This window comes from Gigantopelta aegis, chromosome 9 (genome assembly GCF_016097555.1).
Source record: "Gigantopelta aegis isolate Gae_Host chromosome 9, Gae_host_genome, whole genome shotgun sequence".
Classification (NCBI taxonomy): Eukaryota; Metazoa; Mollusca; class Gastropoda; order Neomphalida; family Peltospiridae; genus Gigantopelta; species Gigantopelta aegis.
The window spans coordinates 35434064-35454653 of NC_054707.1; the positions used below are offsets into that span (position 1 = coordinate 35434064).

A 20590-nucleotide genomic window follows, 5' to 3' on the forward strand; every position below is an offset into this window, starting at 1 on the left:
TCCTCCTTCTGTGCTTGAGACTGAAACAAGCAAGTACACACACATCACAAATACACATACACAGTGGGTGTTCAGGAGGGCATGTGCTCACAACAGAATTTGACTGATTTTCATCATATCCCAGGGAACATTTTGTTTTCCAAAGTTTTGTTAAATGATATTTTTAGTCTATTGAAAATTGATTAGCAACTACTGTTCAATGTTTTGAAATTGTGTAGCAATCTCTGAAACTTGTGTAGCGAGTAGACAAAACTTATGGACGATCAAATATAGGGCCCCTTGCCCAATTTTGGTGATTTTTGCCAAAATGGATGGGCTGTAGCACCCAAACCGCTGGTCCGATTGAGCTCATCTTTGAAAATAAGCTTTTTCAGCCAAAACCACCAGTCAAATCTGAGGAGGTGAGGTTAAAAATTCCTCTTTTTTGGAGTGATTTGACACGGGATGACCCTTAACATGCATTAGGTACATGGGCATTGGATTACATTGGCATTTTAAAAATTGTTTACAGTTTAGCATTCCTAAAAAATATGAAATATAGATACTTTAGGATTCCATCTTATATTCTAATGCTTTTGACACAAAATCTGGGATTCCTGCTAAAATTGCAGCCTATATACATATTGGCAATTATATTAACATAAATTAATAACAAATTAGTCAGTTAATCGTATTATAACACCTAGGCAATATCTGTACACACTCTTTAACACATCTGAAACTACAACAAACTGTGTCATTGTGGTTACTGTGACACATGGACTAAATAAAAAAAAAATGAAATGCACGGCCACCACACAAACAACTCGTATCATTTAGCAGCAAGGTGTCTTTTATATACAGTTTCCAACAGACAGAACAACACATCCTGATCTAAACATCTGATACGTCATTCTGGTAACTTACTTCTTTCAAGTCTCGTTGAAACTTTACCATCTGTTCCTGTGCCTTGACTAGGTCTTTCTGCGTCGTCGTCAAACTCTCCTCGAATTCGGTACATTTATTTGTAAGTTCTAACATTCTCGTTCGAGCAGACGTCAACTCGGAGTTCTGTTTCTCCACCGTTTCTTGAAGTTCAATAACTCTGTTGACGTCGGAATCAGGGTCAATGGAGCCATTGGATAATCTCTGAAAAACACAAAACAATTTTAACATCAGAATTGGGTTGAATGGAACCTCTATAATGTTAAACGTAAGAAACAAATAAAAGTTAACACGAAGACTGTGTTTATTATCATATAAGCACCACCCCCCCCCCCCCCCCCCCCATATTAATGAAAAAAGGAATGAATGAATGAAGGAAATGTTTTATTTAACGACGTACTCAACACATTTTATTTATAGTTTATATGATGTCGGACATATGGTTAAGGACCACAGAGATATTGGAGAGGAAACTCGCTGTCACCAATTCATGGGCTACTCTTTTCGATTAGCAGCAAGGGATCTTTTATATGCACCATCTCACAGACAGGATAGTACATACCACGGCCTTTGTTATACCAGTAGTGGAGCACTGGCTGTAACGAGAAATAGCCCAATGGGGTACCATTTTCTGCAGTTAATACTTTGAGGTAGAGGTTGTAGTACTGATATTTATGGGTCATAGTTTGGTTGATATATTGTATATAGTGTTTTTAAACACAAACGTTAACATGGTCGCCTATGGGATTCTATTTGGTATAGTCCAACCACTATTTGTCATCTGTAGGACCCAACAAAATTTTGTATCTCTTATGTTCAAGGGCCATAACTCTGTCAAATCTGATCTGTAACTCAACTTAATAAAGCTGTATACACAATTTCAGCTCAATATCTTGAGACATTGCAAATAAAGTCAGAAGAACTAAACACGAGATAATTTGACAGGCAAGAAGATGTACAGACTAAATGACAGACAGACAGACAGACAGACAGACAGACAGACAGACAGACTGGCTGACTGACTGACTGACGGACGGACGGATGGACGGATGGACAGACCAAGAAAAAAACTATAATTCCCTTCGGTTGAACTGCAGCGGACTAATAATAACATCATAGTCTGTCTGGGCCAATAAATTAATGTATAACTTTAAACAGAAAACATGTTTATGTCCATTTCATAAGACAAATGTATTGGTGGTTTTTATTATTATTATTTAAAAAAAAAAAAAAAATATTAATGTTTATTTTAAATAGGAATATTATATACAATTAATAGCCTTTACAGAAGAAAAAAAAAAATCAATAATACGTTGAAAATAGTTAAATCTACTGTAAGCCAAGATATATTTATACTTAATGCATAACCCAAAATACTTAGCATAATCAATTGTTCTTTTCAGTATTCAGGGCAGATCAATACAAACTAAATGTGTAATTCTTCATGCTGATAAATTGTCTAATCAGGGCTTTGTGAATCTTTTTCAATCAAAGAGTTGGAAACAACTTGATGCATTAAATGATCCTAAAAGATATATCGTATCTGTTTATATAAGAATTATTTGTAATTTTTTGTGAATTTATTGATGTATAAGTCACAAATTGCATAAAATTGCATAGCTTAGTGAAACATTTTTACTCTAAATTTCAATAAATTCATAAAAAAATTACAAACAATTTTTATAATTACAAACAATACAACTTATTTAGTTAAAAATACACATAAATAATTTTCTAATGTCCTTCCAATGATCTGGGTTTTTGTGATGACGTCCCTATTTAATGTAATGACATCATTTTATTTAGGTATATTGGAGAACAGCATTAAGTTTTTTTAGTAACATCATTCAATCACAATAGAGTAAATATTGTAACAGCAGAAAGTTTGTAATTATATAAATATAGACATTTGAGTATTAACAGCGGAAAGTTTGTAATTATATAAATATAGACATTTGAGTTTTAACAGCGGAAAGTTTGTAATTATATAAATATAGACATTTGAGTTTTAACAGCGGAAAGTTTGTAATTATATAAATATAGACATTTGAGTTTTAACAGTGGAAAGTTTGTAATTATATAAATATAGACATTTGAGTTTTAACAGCGGAAAGTTTGTAATTATATAAATATAGACATTTGAGTTTTAACAGCGGAAAGTTTGTAATTATATAAATATAGACATTTGAGTTTTAACAGCGGAAAGTTTGTAATTATATAAATATAGACATTTGAGTTTTAACAGTGGAAAGTTTGTAATTATATAAATATAGACATTTGAGTTTTAACAGTGGAAAGTTTGTAATTATATAAATATAGACATTTGAGTTTTAACAGTGGAAAGTTTGTAATTATATAAATATAGACATTTGAGTTTTAACAGTGGAAAGTTTGTAATTATATAAATATAGATATTTGAGTTTTAACAGTGGAAAGTTTGTAATTATATAAATATAGACATTTGAGTTTTAATAATTTCTAAAATGAAGGAAAACAAGATCAAGGAGCTTCGGAATCCAATAGCAATGTAGATAATTTTTAAAAGTGGACTAGTGTGTTACTGGCTTAAATCAGGATGACTCGTGTCATTTAATATATATATATATATTGATATATCTTAAGAACCTGTAATTAAGCATCTTGACTACTTCAGGGTTGTTGTTTTTTTTAAAGGAAAAAAAAAAGACAAAAGAAAAAAAGCCAGTAAATGTCTATTGTTTAATGACACAACTACTTTGTTGATTTCAATGCTATATTGAAAGATAGGGAATTGCTGCTGCCACATAAAACTTTAAAGCAACCAAGCATCATAATCCCCCCCCCCCCCAAAAAAAAAACCCCACCCCAAAACCCTCAAATAAACAAAACAAAACAATATGTCAAGCAGGTATAAAATAAAAATGCACTGCCTCCATGATGTCCCCCCCCCCCCCACAACACCGTCAAATTAATTTTATTTCCAGTGTACCGGTACATGTATTTACCGCACTGGAAATGTGTGCATGTTACTTACAGATGTAGACTGTTTTGAGCTACTACAAATATCAGAATGACCTTGCACACACACACACACACACACACAAAAGAGACATGCAGAAATCAATATTTCAGGTAAGAAGTCAAAGTAACATGATATATGCATAGTGTGATCAAATGCTATATTGGATGGAACCTGTGTTTTAAATAACTGAGGACTTTTTTCCCTTGTTTATCTCGTTATTGTTCAGAACGAATCTAATTAAGCAAAACTCATTAACGATACCTCAGAACATCGTTTAATCAGCATTTATCAATTTTACAGACGCCATATAACCGTAAATAAGATGTGATGAGTGCGTCATCAAATAAAACATTTCCTATACACGTATAAAAAAAGAAACCTCCTTCCACCACATGAGTTACTCCTTTTTCAAGGGGTCTTTTCAGAAACACTATGGCGCATTACAGCTTTTGATATTTAACTTTTAAGAGCATAATTTGCTTACATAAAAGAAAATGATCAAATCTAACTTTTCTAAAGACATCTCTACCGTCATCAAAATATTAGCATAACATGGTTTACATTATTTATCTTGAATCCTTGACCCCAATTCGTAAGATACATGCTCTTTATGTTTTCTATACAATACATTGATTGCAAGTATTGTATAACTATATGGTAAAAAAAAAAAAAGCTGCAAGAGCCAAAACTATTTTCCACTGCCTAACATTATCTAGAGTCAACACCATCAAGGCTATTTATGTCCTGGTCCAATAGTCATGGATAACATTTGTTTTGCTTAACGACCCCACAAGAACACGACCCCACAAGAACACGTTGATTTATTAATCATGAAGGGTGGGATATAGACCAGTGATAAAGCTTGCAGGATTTTGAATCCCCCCAAGTGGTGCTATGGAGGGTTATTATTTTATTTATTTACTTTTGTATTATTTTTTAAAATTATTATTCTAGGACTGATCCCCATCGGTGGGCCCATTGGGTTATTTCTCGTTCCAGCAAGTGCACCATGACTGGTATATCAAAAGCCATGATATGTGCTATTCTGTCTATGGGATGGTGCATATAAAAGATCCCTTGCTACTAAAGGACAAATGTAGCGGGTTTCCTCTCTATGACTGTGTCAAAATGACTATATGTTTGACATTCAACAGCTGATGATTAATAAATCAATGTGCTCTAGTGTTGTTGTTAAACAAAACAAACTTTTATTAATCATGAATCGACTATTGGATGCCAGACATTTGATAATTCTGACACATTATCTTAGAGAAAACCTACATTTTTCCATTAGCAGTAAGATATCTTTTGTATATACTTTCTCACAAACAAGACAGCACATACCACAGCCTTTAATATATCAGTCTTGGGCTGTTTGGAATTTTTTTTTTTTTTAAATCTGAGAATGGGTCATCTGAGGAGAGTTGATCCTTTGACCCAAGCACCTCAGATGATCCAAGCTCTACCAACTGAGCAAGATCCCACATTTACCACCAAAAAAACCAAAACAAATAATAATAATAATAATAATTTAAAAAAAATATAAAAAAAAAATTAATAATAATAATAACCCTCCATAGCACCACTTGGGGGATCAAAATCCTGCAAGCTACCGTGCCTTAGGTGGACTCAAAAACAATCAGGGTTTCTACCAGAGGGTAAAACGGGTATGGCACCATACCAATATTTTTGCAGAGTTTATATTTTTAAGTTAAACGTTTGACACAATTAATTACTCTTGTCATTACTATATGATTTTATGAACCCTAACCCTAAACTTAACCCATTTTCTTTCTGTGGGAGGCCCTCCATACCCTCTGTTGACTGTGGTTGCATTCAATTCCACAGTGCCATACCCAAAAATTTATTTCTGGCGGAAACATTGACAATATATTATCCAGCTGGAGAGAAAATAGAGATTCTATTGTATCTACACATGGAAATTTGTTATTACAGCCAGTGACCATCCACACAGCACAATATTCGTCTTGACACACAGGTAACCGTGTGAGTATGCTACATAAAACTGGACACTAGGCCAGCCACTGATGAAGTAATGTGCCCATGCGGTGGAGGAAATGGGAAGTCTGAGCGAGGGAAATTGAGTTTTACCTTTGGATGAGCATCCCTCGGTGCCGACTCATCCTCCGTCGATGAAACTTTACGCAATTTATCGCCATCCTCTGTACTGCCACTCGAGTGACGGGATTTTATCTGTTGCTCCCGAAGTGTGAAAAGCTGAAAGAAAGAAAAAAAAAGAAAAAAAAAGATAAGTGGGTGCAATAGTATGATAGGCACTTGTACTTTAAGATGTTAACAAACACACACACAAAACACAATAATAAATTGAATTTTTTTAAAATGACAAAAAAAAGAAAGAAGGAAATGTTTTATTTAACGACACACTCAACACATTTGATTTACGGTTATATGGTGTCAAACATATGGTTAAGGACCACACATACATTAAAGGAGGAAACCCGCTGTCAACAAGGGATCTTTTATATGCAATATCTCATCGACATGATAGCACATACCACAGCCTTTGATGTACCAGTCGTGGTGCACTGGTTGGAGCGAGAAATAGGCCAATGGGCCCACCGATGGGGATCGATCCCAAATCAACCGCACATCAAGCGAGCGCTTTACCACTGGGCTATGTTTGGCCAAAAAAAATTAAAAGAAAGAAAGAAAGAAAGAAAGTAAGAAAGTAAGAAAGAAAGAAAGAAGCTTCTTATACATGTATATACTGACGGGGATCGATCCCAAACCAACCGCACATCAAGCGAGCGCTTTACCACTGGGCTATGTCTCGCCAAAAAAAAATTAAAAGAAAGAAAGAAAGAAAGTAAGAAAGAAAGAAAGAAGCTTCTTATACATGTATGTTTTTTTTTTCAAACAAGCTACCAATGTAGATCAAATCTGGAATGAACATATGAATGGATCACTGACTAAATGTATGAATTATTATTATTATTATTATTGTTTTTGTTTAACAACACCACTAGATTACATTGATTAACCAACCATCGGCTATTGGAAGTTAAACATTTGGTATTTCTGACTCTTAGTCATCAGAAGAAACCTGCTACATTTTTCTTAATGTAGCAAGGGATCTTTTATATGCACTTTCGCACAGACAGGAAAGCACATATCACAATCTTTGACCAGTTGTGATGCACTGGTTGGAACGAGGAAAACCCAATCAGTTGAATTGATACACCTCCCCCCAAAATTCTTGTAGTTTTTGCTTTCTCCCTTTTTCTCTCGGTGTCTCTGTCTGTGTGTCTGTCTGTCTGTCCGTGTGTACGTGTATGTGTGTGTGCTTGTGTGCGTACAAAAAACTTATCAGTTTTAATAATTTTCAGTCACATGTTACCTGGTACCAGGTAACAACACTGTTTAAAAGGCATTTTAAATACAACTTATTATTTGGTTTAAACTCTGTCTTGAACAGTGGAATCGATCCCTGTCAGTGGGCCCATTGGGCTATTTCTCGTTCCAGCCAGTGCACCACGACTGGTATATCAAAGGCTGTGGTATGTACTACCCTGTCTGTGGGATGGTGCATATAATAGACAACTTGCTGCTAACCAAAAATAGTAGCCTGTGAAGTGGCGACAGCGGGTTTCCTCTCTCAATATCTTTGTGGTCCTTAACCATATGTCCAATGCCATATAACTGTAAATACAATGTGTTGAGTGCGTCATTAAATAAAACATTTCTTTTTCCTTCTTGAACACATATCCTGGAAAACCCGGAGGTTATGTACAAGCCCGATGCACTTGAAAAATCGTCAGTGGTTGTAAGCACATGTCAAATGGTTTGTTCAGCTCAAAGCCCATAATATAATATGTTAATTTTCATGTTGATGTCTTGTCTATTAATAGTGTTCTCTTGTAAAAAAAATTAGACCTTATCATATTACAAAGCTAATACAGAAACAAACGTGACCAAACTGCACTGTAGGCAATTTTTTCTCTCCAAAATTGTGCAAATTAGATGAAATAAAGCTTTTAGCCTGGTTTTTGTGAAGTGCTAGACCAAGATATGACTAATGTTCAGGTGTGGGCAATGCCTTAGTTATGATTCAGGTTAAATATGTGAGGGTTTTCTTGAACTACAGTAATTTGACTTTATTATTTTTCGACTTAAGTCACTGGAGAGACATACATCAACATTGTACAGACCTTTAACAATGTTTAATCATGTAATTGCAGCTTAGCTTATTTTGCAGCATTTAGATAACAGGTAACACAATCCAATGTCAGTCAGATATGGGTCTAGAAATGGGTTTTGGTTGTTGTGTTTTTTGCTTTAATAGCAGACAGAACATGATGTTAGAATTAGTCTTTTGATGTTAGCATGGACCAAAAAAAAAAAAAAAGAAGAAAAAAAAAGTGTTTTATTTCTTAATTGTAAATGTTGGATGTACATTTCACTCAGTGGTGGAGTGTTTGCTTGAGGTTCGGGGGCGGGGCGGGGACGACACCACTAGAGTACATTAATTTATTAATCATCAGCTATTGGATGTCAAACATTTGGTAATTTTGACAGCCTTAGAAAGGAAACCTGCAACATTTTTCCATTAGTAGCAATGATCTTCCAGGGGGAACGGAACAGCGAGTATTGTAAATTTAATGGACTAAGATTAAGTTCACTTTATTGTTGAAAAAAAAGAAGTTTGTTTTGTTTAACAACACCACTAGAGCACACTGATCCATCAATCATCGGATACTGGATGTCAAACATTTGGTAATTCTGACATAGTCTTTGAGAGCACCATGCTATCATCAATAGAAACAACTTTAGATTACCGTAATCAGACATACTATATACATGTGTATTAGAATCTTTGATTGGTCAGTATATTTTTCTTTTAAACTTTTATTTTATTTTATTATTATTTATTTTTTTGTTTCATATTACATTGTATATTTGAAAGGAAAAAAGAAGTTAGGCCATCAATAAATAAAAGTGAATTGAGGGTTGGGTAACAAAACAATATATACTCTTCAAAAAAAGTAGGGGAACTCTAATAAGAATTTACAATTGCCAAAATTGTACGGTATATTAGTTGTGGGGAATGATTATATGATAATAGTGAATTAATTGGGCAAACATTACAACCAGTAGTTCAGTATTACAGTAGGTTTTATGACCACCAAAGATCTTGAAGGACGATTGGGGTCAGAAGTGAAATTTGAAAGTTGACGTTTTTTTTATCAGTAAATAGAAAAATTCAAACAATAAAATTACTGAAAACAAAACAATAACAATTGTATGATAACAGAATGAAAAAGACTGACAGAAATGTTCCACAGTGATTAATCGACCTTCCTGGAAATTGTCAAAATTGAGAATGACACCCCAAGCATGTGCAAACTATGGAATGTGTTTCGGTGTGTTGATAAACAGACCTGAACGTTCTTTACTAGGATGTCTGTGGTCAAAATGTATGTTCGGTCTAATAGTTGATATAAACATTAATATTTCAGGTTCCCCATCTTTTTTTGAAGAGTATATATATATATATATATATATATATATATATATATATATATATATATATATATATATATATATATATATATATACACACACACACACATGTACACGTATATATATATATATATATATATTTTTTTTTAATTATGGACATAAACTACTGGTATATAAAAATATCTTTGCTAAAATCAACACAGAACAGCCCTATTTTCCCATTAAGTCAACATCTGCAAATGAAAAGGCAGCATGGTTGTTTTACAGGCTATTATCTATTTAACAAATATCCACAAACAATAACCCTATCTGCAAACAATGTCCATTCTCCCAATCAAATCAAACAGCTATTACTGTGATCTGCTTGATGTCTCCATCAGCAAATAAAGTGGCCAGGAGTGAAACGTGAACACAATGACTTCAATCCCAGACTTGGCTCGATTGTCCTCAATTGATTGCCCCGAGCGATCATTTCTTCCTCCAGCAATGGGAGAGCTGCGCAGGGAAGGATCACCTAGTATTGGTGAATTTTTGTCCGAGGGAAGGAATGGTCACTTTGGTGTAGTGGATTAGATGAAAGGGACAATTCCCCCATATTAAAACCATAGGGTTTTTTTTTTTTTGGGGGGGGGGGTTTTGGGGTTGTTTTCTTAATGTTTTTTTTTTTTTTTTTTGCTGAAGTTGTAAAAATGAATGTGCAATTAGGTGTAAACCTAACCCTGATTATTAAATCCATCAATTAAATTCAGTTTTTTTTGTTTCAAACAGTAAAGTGCAACAGGCTGTAGGTTTACAAAAATAGTACCAATAATAAATTATTTAACGAGGAGTGGGACGCAGCTCAGTGGTACATCGCTCGTCTGATGCGTGATCAATCTAGGATCGCTTCCCGTCGGAGGGCCCATTGGGCTATTTCTCATTCCAGCCAGTACTCCACAACTGGTGTATCAAAGTCTGTGGTATGTACTATCCTGTCTATTGGATAGTGCATATAAAAGATCCCTTGCTGCTAATCGAAAAGAGTAGCCCATGGAGTGGCGACAGCGGGTTTCCTCTCTCAATATCTGTGTGATCCTAACCATATGTCCGACGCCATATAACCGTAAATAAAATGTGTTGAGTGCGTTGTTAAATAAAACATTTCCTTCCTTCCTTATTTAATGACGGTAAAACAGTTAACAAAAGTTAATCTTCCCTGAGGCCCTTGGATACCAAATTCGATAAATACAGAATTACAAAACGTGTGAACAAATAGAAAACATATATAACTTTATATACAATTATATCAAAATGACATTAAATTATTCAGATGTTTTTCTCTTTTTTTTTTTATATGTTCCATCAGATCTAGTAACAACGTTCTTCAAATACATAACTTCAATGGCAGTTTCACTCTGCACCAACCGCATCATTTTCAAAAGAAAATTTGCCAAACTCAATATCGCTCCACCGTGTTTGTAAGATCTGGAATTTGCCTTCAAATCTATTCCATATTAACCCTTTCCAAGCTCATACCAAAAGTAACTTTCTCAAAAGGGTTAAACAAATAAAATGAAAGTGTGAACAATTCTGTGATCAGCTATACCACAACCAGATATGCTTGTTTAACTTAGCACTTACTGTTTTTAAATGATCAAAATAAGTATTAGAATAGGTAAGATCTTGATGCCATCAGAGACTAACAGGATTTGTAATCTTATCTTCTGCAACACAATTATTATGTAAATATACTTAATAGACAATAGTATATTAAATACCTCCAGCTAATAAGTAACAAATTTTTTTTTATTTGACATCCAGTCACAAAACTAAAACTCTGTTGACAGTTCTTCCGCACTTCAAGAAATCAAAAAAAAAATTCACTAAGTTTATATAAACATGTACGCACACCACCTCCATCCTTTTTTATTCAAAATTAAAAACGCCTTTGCAAATGGGATTAAAACTGCAAAAATAGCCTGCGACAACACCGCTCGTACAAACAGCTCCTAATTATTTCCTGTGGTTGCTAAGAGTTTGAGCCGAGATTCGACACGGATACGTCCCCGATGCAAACACGATCACTCGCGGCAGTCAGCCCACAGGCATGGTTTCGACACTGTTAAAATTTACACATCTGGCCCCACTATTTGAAGAGATCTCCACAGAATCAATCAAGCCCCCATTGCCTAAATGACAGTTGTTTGACCATGTCATCGGAGCAGCTTGTGTCATCAATATTAGGCGCAAGTCGTCTAAACACCGTGGAGCTGGAGACGTTTTCCGTTGAGGTTTTTTTTGGGGGGTTTCCTTTCACTCATCGAGTGAGTGTTTCCACTCATAACCCAATGAAGACAAGAGGCTCGGAACTGGCATGACACGTACTCCACTTGATTTCATTTTCATCAATTTACCGCACATCAATGTTTTGTCATTGCCGTACTGATAGCCCCCGTGATCCGGTTTGGTGGTTCTGGGAAGTCGCAGTTAAATTGTTATCTAATGATGACAAGAGCTGGGACAGTAATGCTAAACAGGCTTCACTCTGCAAGACTCCTACAGGACAAAGGTCTTATTTAAAGACAAAAACACAATTGAAGCAAACTGGTACATCGTTGTTTTGTCCTAGGTATTGTAACAACTTAAGGTTTTATTTTTCTTCTTTTTTTTGAAAAAAAAACCCCACCACAGCACATTGCTTAATAAATAGCTATTATGGGAAAAAATATAACATAATTGCGCAGACACTAATATGGATTTTATTGAAAACATATTTTATTGCATAAACAACAAACGGATTGGGCATAAGTCTGCCAAATTAATCGGCCCTCTCCTACAGTAGAGGAACAGATATTGAATTATTAGGTTGGGGGGAAATATAGCTCAGTTGACTGGGTAGAGCACTCACCTGAGGTGCTTTGATGGTTTCCTCTCAAGACTATATGTCAGAAGTATTAAATGTTTAACTTCAACTTTATTAGGACTGTGCGTCTACTGAAAGTGTTTGAACATCATGATGGACCCTACAACTTAGATAAATTTATCTTTAATTTACCAAACTGGTTATGAGTTTTCTTTATGTATGCATGAAAACAAACCCCAAACCCAACTCCATTCACATTCATTTCATCATACCGCCTGTAAGAATAATTACAGTTAACATATTCCATGACGATCGATTATGGATTTCACAATTTTGCTAGAACCAACCCGATCAATTTGTTTAATTTTATTATAATCTATCAGTCTTCGCCATAGAAAAATGAAAGATCACTCTCCTGAAATGGTGCTAGGTGAGCAATCATTTGAAAGTTTTAAATCAAATTCATTAAATTGTTTTACCAAGGCAGTCAATTTGAAGAAGTTTGTTTTGTTTAACGACACCACTGGAGCACACTGATCACCGGCTATTGGAAGTCAAACATTTGGTAATTCTGACTCTTAGTCATCAGAGGAAACCCGCTACATTTTTTTCTAATGCAGCAAGGAATCTTTTTATATGCACATTCCCACAGACAGGAAAGCACACACCATGGCCTTTGTCCAGTTGTGGTGCACTGGTTGGAACGAGAGAAAAAATCCAATCAGCTGAACGGATCCACCGAGGAGGTTCGATCATGCGACGCAAGCACCTCAAGCGAGCAGTCAATTTGCTGCTCATCTAAAACTTTCCAGGCAAGAGTGGAGAGGAGTGTGGGTGATCATTTAACTTTCCTGGCAATTTAAGTACTGATCTATCATACGAACACCACTACTACATCTACACCATTAATATGAAAAACGTTTCTTTTGTTTAACAACACCATTAAAGGACATTGATTTTATTAATCATCGACTATTGGATGTCAAACATTTGCTAATTTTGACATGTAGTCTAAGAAAGGAGACCCCGCTAGATTTTTCCATTAGTAGTAAGGGATCTTTTATATGCACTCTCCCACAGACAGGATAGCAAATACCATGGCCTTTAATATACCAGGGTCCGTGCTTATAAAACTTAAAGCCTAGACTTTAATAAAGTCCAGACTTTAACGTAATGCTATATGAATGGCGTTGCCATGACGTTAAAGTCTGGACTTTATTAAAGTCTAGACTTTAAGGTTTATAAGCACGGGGCCAGTTGTAGTGCACTGGCTGGAACGAGAAATAGCCCAATGGGGCCACCAATGGGGATCGATCCTATCCCGCCCCGTCTATCAAGTTATATTTTTGCTGCTTTAAAAACAAATGGGGGTGGGTGGGTTCTAGCTCGGTGCTCATCTTACGTTCTTGTTTCGTAGAACTGACCCACCTCAGTGGACCCATTCTGTGCACTACGACTAGTATATCAAACTAAGGCTGTGGTATGTGCTATCCTGTCTATGGGAAAGTGCATATAAAAGATCCCTTGAGGCTAATGAAAAAATGCAGCAGGTTTCCTCTAAGACTATACGAGTCAAAAATGACCAAATGTTTGACATCCAATAGCCGATGATTAATAAATCAATGTACTCTAGTAGTGTAATTCACAAAAACATACAAGGCGTTGGAACGCTGTGTCCAGTTTCTTTTCTTCTACTCTATTGATTTTATGCATGTACATCGAGCCGTGGACCTTACAGCAATACATATTGAATCATGAGCGACATCCTGCGATAGGTATCACACCGTGAGGGAAACATATTGATCTGATACCGTTTTGTATTTTACTGCCGAAAAACAAACGCTTCCATTTTCAGCGTCATACAGCTTTTGTATCTTAGAAGCAAAATAATGTTTTAAGTATAAAAAAAAGAAGAAGCAGCAATAATAATGCTAGACATAGACTAAACAAAAACAGAAAAGGAAAAGAATTTGCAGTTGTAAAACATATATCATCAAAGTGCAATTATGATCCGACGCCATTCGCACACAGCACATGCTAGATGTTGATTACTTAATGGAATCTTGTCACGCTAAACACAGTAGAGCTAATGAATGTAGGCAATTTTACTTTTTATTAATGCCATTAAAAGATTTACAGTAACACGTCTGTTTTTCGATTATATCCCCAATTCGTTTAGCAACAAACAAAAACATTGATTTCAGTTAATGTCTGTAATCGACTGGTATACATGTACCTGATGATACGCCCAAAGAATGTTCATTTCACCTGAGAAAGACGGATTACACTGACAAGATGTAACGAACAGTAATGGGGTTTTATGTAATTTTACTGAGAGAAAAAATAATTAGCAAAATTGATGATGATGATAAGTTAAAAGTTATTTTTGTTCAACAACCCCACTAGAGCACATTGATTTATTAATCATTGGCTATTGGTTAGATTTGTTTTGTTCAACGACACCACTAGAGCACATTGATTAATTAATCATCGGCTATTGGCGGTCAAACATTTGGTAATTTCAACATAGTTTTAGAGCAAGCAAACGTTTATATGAACCATCCCACAGACAGGATAGCACATACCACAGCCTTTGATATACCAGTTGTGGTGAACTAGAGGGATCAATTCCACACAGACTGCACATCAAGAGAGCGCCTTACCACTGGGGTTACGTTCTGCCCCTATGATTATGAGACGAAGGCCTGAAACTAACTGTTTTAGTGGTGCCTGTCAAAATTACCTATGTCAACAATTTGAGCCTGTCAAAAATGAAATTGTGCCTATCAACCAATTGTGGAAATAATGTTACTATTGTCCTTTATTAATCATTTACTATTATATTATACCTGTTGAACTACTTGTCATGATGTAGTAAAATCCATCTAAACATTAAACACATGGGTCAAATTGAGCCCAATATATTATGAAAAGTATGGTTTTGATGGGTTTGCATTGAGGTAAAAGTCTGTGTTGTATTCTGTTCACTATTAAATATTTTTAAAAAGTAATAAAACCGGCAAATAACAACTACAATCAATTGTGGATAAAATGATGCAATTTATAAGCACTTTAACTGGGGGGTTGGGCATTTTGTTCATAATTAAACAAGTTGACGTTTTGTCAGACTTTCTGACATGCTGCAATTTCATATATGGAAATGAAATACAGTTGATATCTTTCCATGAAGCCAAGCTGAAAAATTCATTGGGTTAAAAAAATTACGAAATCCAGTCAAGTTTCAAACTGAAAAAACTTTATACTAACAAAGCACCTACCGGTAAGAAACATATTGAATACTGTGTACTTTAGTTATTTTAAAACAAATATATGTTTCCATTTAATTTTGATTGCAAGGGATCTTTTATATGCACCATCCCATAGACAGAATAGCACATACCACGGCCTTTGACAGTGGGTTAGTTGTTAGTGAGACAAAAGATGGTATAGTGGTCTTACACCTACCCACTGAGTTCTTTAAAACTCGCTCTGGGTAGGAGCCAGTACCGGGCTGCGAACCCTGTACCTACCAGCCTTATTTCTGATGGCGTAACCACGACCGAGCCCAGTCAAAAGACTCATTATATTTTTAATTCATCTGAATACTGCAAAGCTCATCAAATATCAGCCAAACTTGTACCATGACCGAGAACTATTAATAATACATTTGGACACTTTTGTTGTTGCCAACGTAAACAAAAATATATTGTCATTCATATTCATACATGTAAATATACCAGAAGCCCTTCAAGGTATTCTGCCTATTCACAAACGGAACATAATATCTGGCTAATTAGAATTGGCCACCAAAGGTGGGGAATAAAATAAAGACTCGAATCATGTGGTGAATTATAAATAAAATGTTTTTTGGGTTGTTTTTTTTGTTATTCATTTTCCAATAAAGCTCAGTATCGATTTATCGGTTATCAATAACAAGAAATATCGTGTTGAACATCATAAATGGACTTAATTAACAAGTAAATCCAAGGCATTGAAACCAAATTACCAAACGTTTCACAAAACAAGAAACACTGCGACAATCAAATCAGCTGGTGTCGGGGATGGTGGAATGCCATATAAACCGTATCACAGCGTGGACGAAGAGTAACCTTCATTAATATTTGAAGCGAGATTGATCTGAAGAAAATGTTATCTGTCTGCCGTTAAGATCTAAAGCACACCGTATTAGTGATTCATGCCGTGGTATTTTCTGACCTTTACGAGTGTATGAAACAAGGTGTTCATTTTAATAAAACTTTCAATGCCATTGGTCTCCCGGTGCTTACCAGTACACAATAAATGTCAAAGACTTTACTCGACTTGAGTCGAAATAACAAAAGGATTGTATTGTTTGTTTGTATACTTATTTCTGTGCTTATATCGAATTAAGGTCCAGCTATTTCCACTGTCTGTCTAGGTCAAAAGGGTTAGTCAGGGGTGGGAATTGGTGAAGTGTAAAAAAAAGAGGAAATCTAGAGTAGTCCTAGAAATTCTTGAAATCCTAGGTTAAAATCTGTGCCATCTGACACATTTTGGAGGAAAGGATGATTAAAATGCCAGGAAATGCAATGTTTCCTGATAGGAAAACAACTGATCTGAGGAGAATTCCCACCCTTGTTTAGTGGTTGGTTGTTAGTGGTTTGTGAGAGAAGTCAGTGTAGTTGCCTTACATCTACCAAATGAGTCGTCAAACACGTTCTGGGTACGAGCAACCAAATTAAGGGCCATTAGATATTTTCAGCATTTTTCATTATGTATCGTATGGTATAAAATATGAAAACCCCACTGCATGCATGATTTTTATATGCATCACTGGTTATAAATTACTCAGCCATGTTTAGAAATTAAAACTTACTAACATAATGTAACACTAGAAAAAACTGACCAAAATGTTTAATGCTCCTTAGGGTCGGGGACGTGGCCCAGCAGTGGTAAAGCACTTGCCTGATGTGCAGTCAGTCTGGGATCGATCCCCGTCGGTGGGCCTATTGAACTATTTCACTATGACTGGTATATTAAAGGCTGTGGTATGTGCTATCATGTCTGTCAGATGGTGCATATAAAAGATCCCTTACTACTAATGGCAAAAATCTAGTGGGTTTCCTCTCTAAGACTATATGTCAAAATTACCAAATGTTTGACTTCCAATAGCTGATGATTAATGAATCAATGTGCTCTAGTGGTGTCGTTAAACAAAACAAACTTTAACTTTCATTACTCCATAATTAACTTTGTTGCGTATTTACATAATGTTATCAGGCAGTCAAAATCAAAGTTTTTATTTGGGCTAGGGTGTCGAAAAACATTAATTAATTCAAAGGTTATGTATGTGCTGTCCTGTTTATGCCAAGATCTTGCTGCTATTCAGTAAAGTAGCCTATGTAACAGCAGCATGTATAAACACCTTTCTTTTCATTTCAACTTATTTTCGTGCTTATATCCAATTAAGGTTCATGCACGCTATCTTGGGCACACACATCAGGTATCTGGGCTGCCTGTCCAGGACAGTGGGTTAGTTGTTAGTTGTTAGTGGTTAATGAGAGAGAAGACGGTGTAGTGGTCTTACATCTACCCATGGAATCGTTAAAGCTCGCTCTGGGTGGGAGCCGGTACCAGGGTGCGAACCCGGTACCTACCAGCCTTATGTCTGATAGCCTACTCACAACACCACCGAGGCCAGTCTTACAAACACTGAATGTTCACTGGGCAACCATCAATGGTTATTTTGTTGCCTAGCAACACCACACTGTGTCCTGAATATGACCAATGGATTTTTTTTTATATTATCTTCCAGTGATTGGTGGCAAACGAATTGCCCGCGACTGTACAACACTGTACAACACAGAATTAAATTAAGCAGACTTCTCAAGCAAAACAAAGCATCTATTATTCAACATCCATGAGTACGCAGGATCTACATGATGTTCGTAGTGTGTTTTGCTAGCCGTTACTGATTAATCCCAATCAGACGAGAACCAATTTATACCATCAAGGGTGGTCCCAGAAAACTTTTGTACTTGTAACAGCACGCATTGTCTCGAGATAATGATCAGACTTAGTGACATGGCTTAGGTGCTATAGGACTGAAAACTCTGATGGACACTGTTTAGTTTTTGGTTTTAAAAAAAAGTTTTATCATTCAGCAAAACATTACAGTTAATATATTCCACAAAAATCAATTGTGGGTTTCTTAATTGATAAACATTGCTAGAAACAAACCTATCAATTTTCGACTATAACACACTATTAATTTTAAATTTAAAGGAGATAACAGGGTGCTAAATTTGACTTAACGCCCATGACTTAGGGAATTTTAGCATCATTTAAAATTAAAAAAACAAAACAAATCAGTTTCATTTTAAAACCATCTTATTAATCTACAAAAGCAAGTTACAATTTAAAACAGCAATGCTCTACATATACTTGTATTTATTCAAATTAATATATGGATTTTACATAACATATGAAATGTTATGGATTGAGGGAAGGTGTGTTTGACAAATAATACATATAATTTTTAAAATATATCTTTATATAGTAAAAAAAAAAAAATAATAATAAAACAAATTACATTCAGATTGGTAATTTTTAAGTCCAAAATTGGGAATAAAAATTGACATAGCCTTTAGGGAATGTTTATAGGTAATAAAACCCCGGATAACACCACCCTGAAAGCATTTTTACATGAAGGAAACCTGAGTTGGAGTACATAACAGTGTTACATTACCAAGGTCAGTATAAATAACATATTCTACATAGAGTAAACAACCTCAAACACAGGGAGAAAAAAAACAACAAAAACAAACCCACCACCGGACTGACAGCTAATGGGCCAGTAATTTTACAGTTGGGTTAGTTGTGTCCATAGATGAACTTGATTGCTCTCTCTGGTATCATAACACTTACCACTGTGGTTTTATGGTCATCGGTGATATATTTTTCAATAAATCACAACCCATTTATCACCAAATGAACCACTCACCTGATGACCACTGGCTTGAGCAGGTTAAGTGTATATACTGTCAGGTATAAATAAGCAGATTTCATGTATTAGCCAATCCTTTAATTTACAGCCTGAATACCTGTTACAAAAACACTGGTGTCATATAAAATCCAATCACTGCAATTGCCCATAGCAATTAGCAATGCTTGTGGGGGGTTTAATTTTTCATGGCACTTTTTTGCCTTGGGACTCGGTGTTTCTGCCAGAAAGAAATTTTTCGGTACGGCGCTATGGAATTGAAAGAAAGAAATGTTTTATTTAAAGACGCACTCAACACATTTTATTTACGGTTATATGGCGTCAGACATATGGTTAAGGACCACACAGATTTTGAGAGGAAACCCGCTGTCGCCACTACATGAGCTACTCTTTCCGATTAGCAGCAAGGCATCTTTTATTTGCGCTTCCCACAGGCAGGATAGCACAAACCATGGCCTTTGTTGAACCAGTTATGGATCACTGGTTGGTGCAAGTGGTTTACACCTACCCATGCATTGAGCCTTGCGAAGCACTCACTCAGGGTTTGGAGTCGGTATCTGGATTAAAAATCCCATGCCTCGACTGGGATCCAAACCCAGTACCTACCAGCCTGTAGACCAATGGCCTAACCACGACACCACCAAGCCCGGTCTATGGAATTGAATGCAACCAGTCAACAGAGGGTATTGGGGGCCTCCCCTAGACAGAAAATTTTATGGGTTAAGTTTAGGGTTAGGGTTATGAAAATCATACAGTAATAATAAGAGTAATTAATTTGGTCAAAAGGTTAACTTAAAAAATATAAAATTCTGACTATATTCAGGTTTTTTTTTCAATGGCATGTTGTTTTGCCGTGGACATTTTCTTAATTGCAGGCATTGAAAATCTGACCCAATTTTTTCAGACATCAGGATGATATAACCATGAAATATTTTGTTTTCAAAATTTTGATGAGCAAAAGTTGTTAATTGATTGAAAATTGATTAGCAGCTACTATTAACATTTTTTAATTGTGTAGCGATCTCTGAAAAACTTGCATAGTGAATCATGACACAATAGCAGGGGTGTGTCCATAGGGTAAAATTACGTAAATTAAAATCTTAGAAATGAGTGAATACATTTTTAGTAATTTTTTTAGAAGAATTATAGCAAAAGATCTGCTGTTTAAGATTTGTCAAAGTACATGAAATGCAGCGTTCAATTTCAAAAGATTTGAGCCCCATAAATACCTAAAGAAGATCTATGGTGGGAACCAGGGGCCTGGGCTCCCCTAAATTTTGCAACAGTTATAATTTTATAATATATTAATTTTCATTCCCCCTCCAAACCTACCGGCTTT

The 20590-nt window shown here is 35.5% G+C and overlaps 1 protein-coding gene across 1 annotated transcript in view; it reads right to left on the minus strand.

The window, feature by feature from the left end:
• The window catches only part of LOC121381325 (liprin-alpha-1-like), a 131385-nt gene that overhangs the window by 45489 nt on the left and 65306 nt on the right, over positions 1–20590 (minus strand). Inside the window, 3 exon segments of the mRNA XM_041510586.1 lie at positions 1–20; positions 907–1128; positions 6038–6163. The exon segment at positions 1–20 is cut by the window's left edge and continues 127 nt beyond it. Of these exon segments, the coding sequence (XP_041366520.1) occupies positions 1–20; positions 907–1128; positions 6038–6163 (368 nt within the window).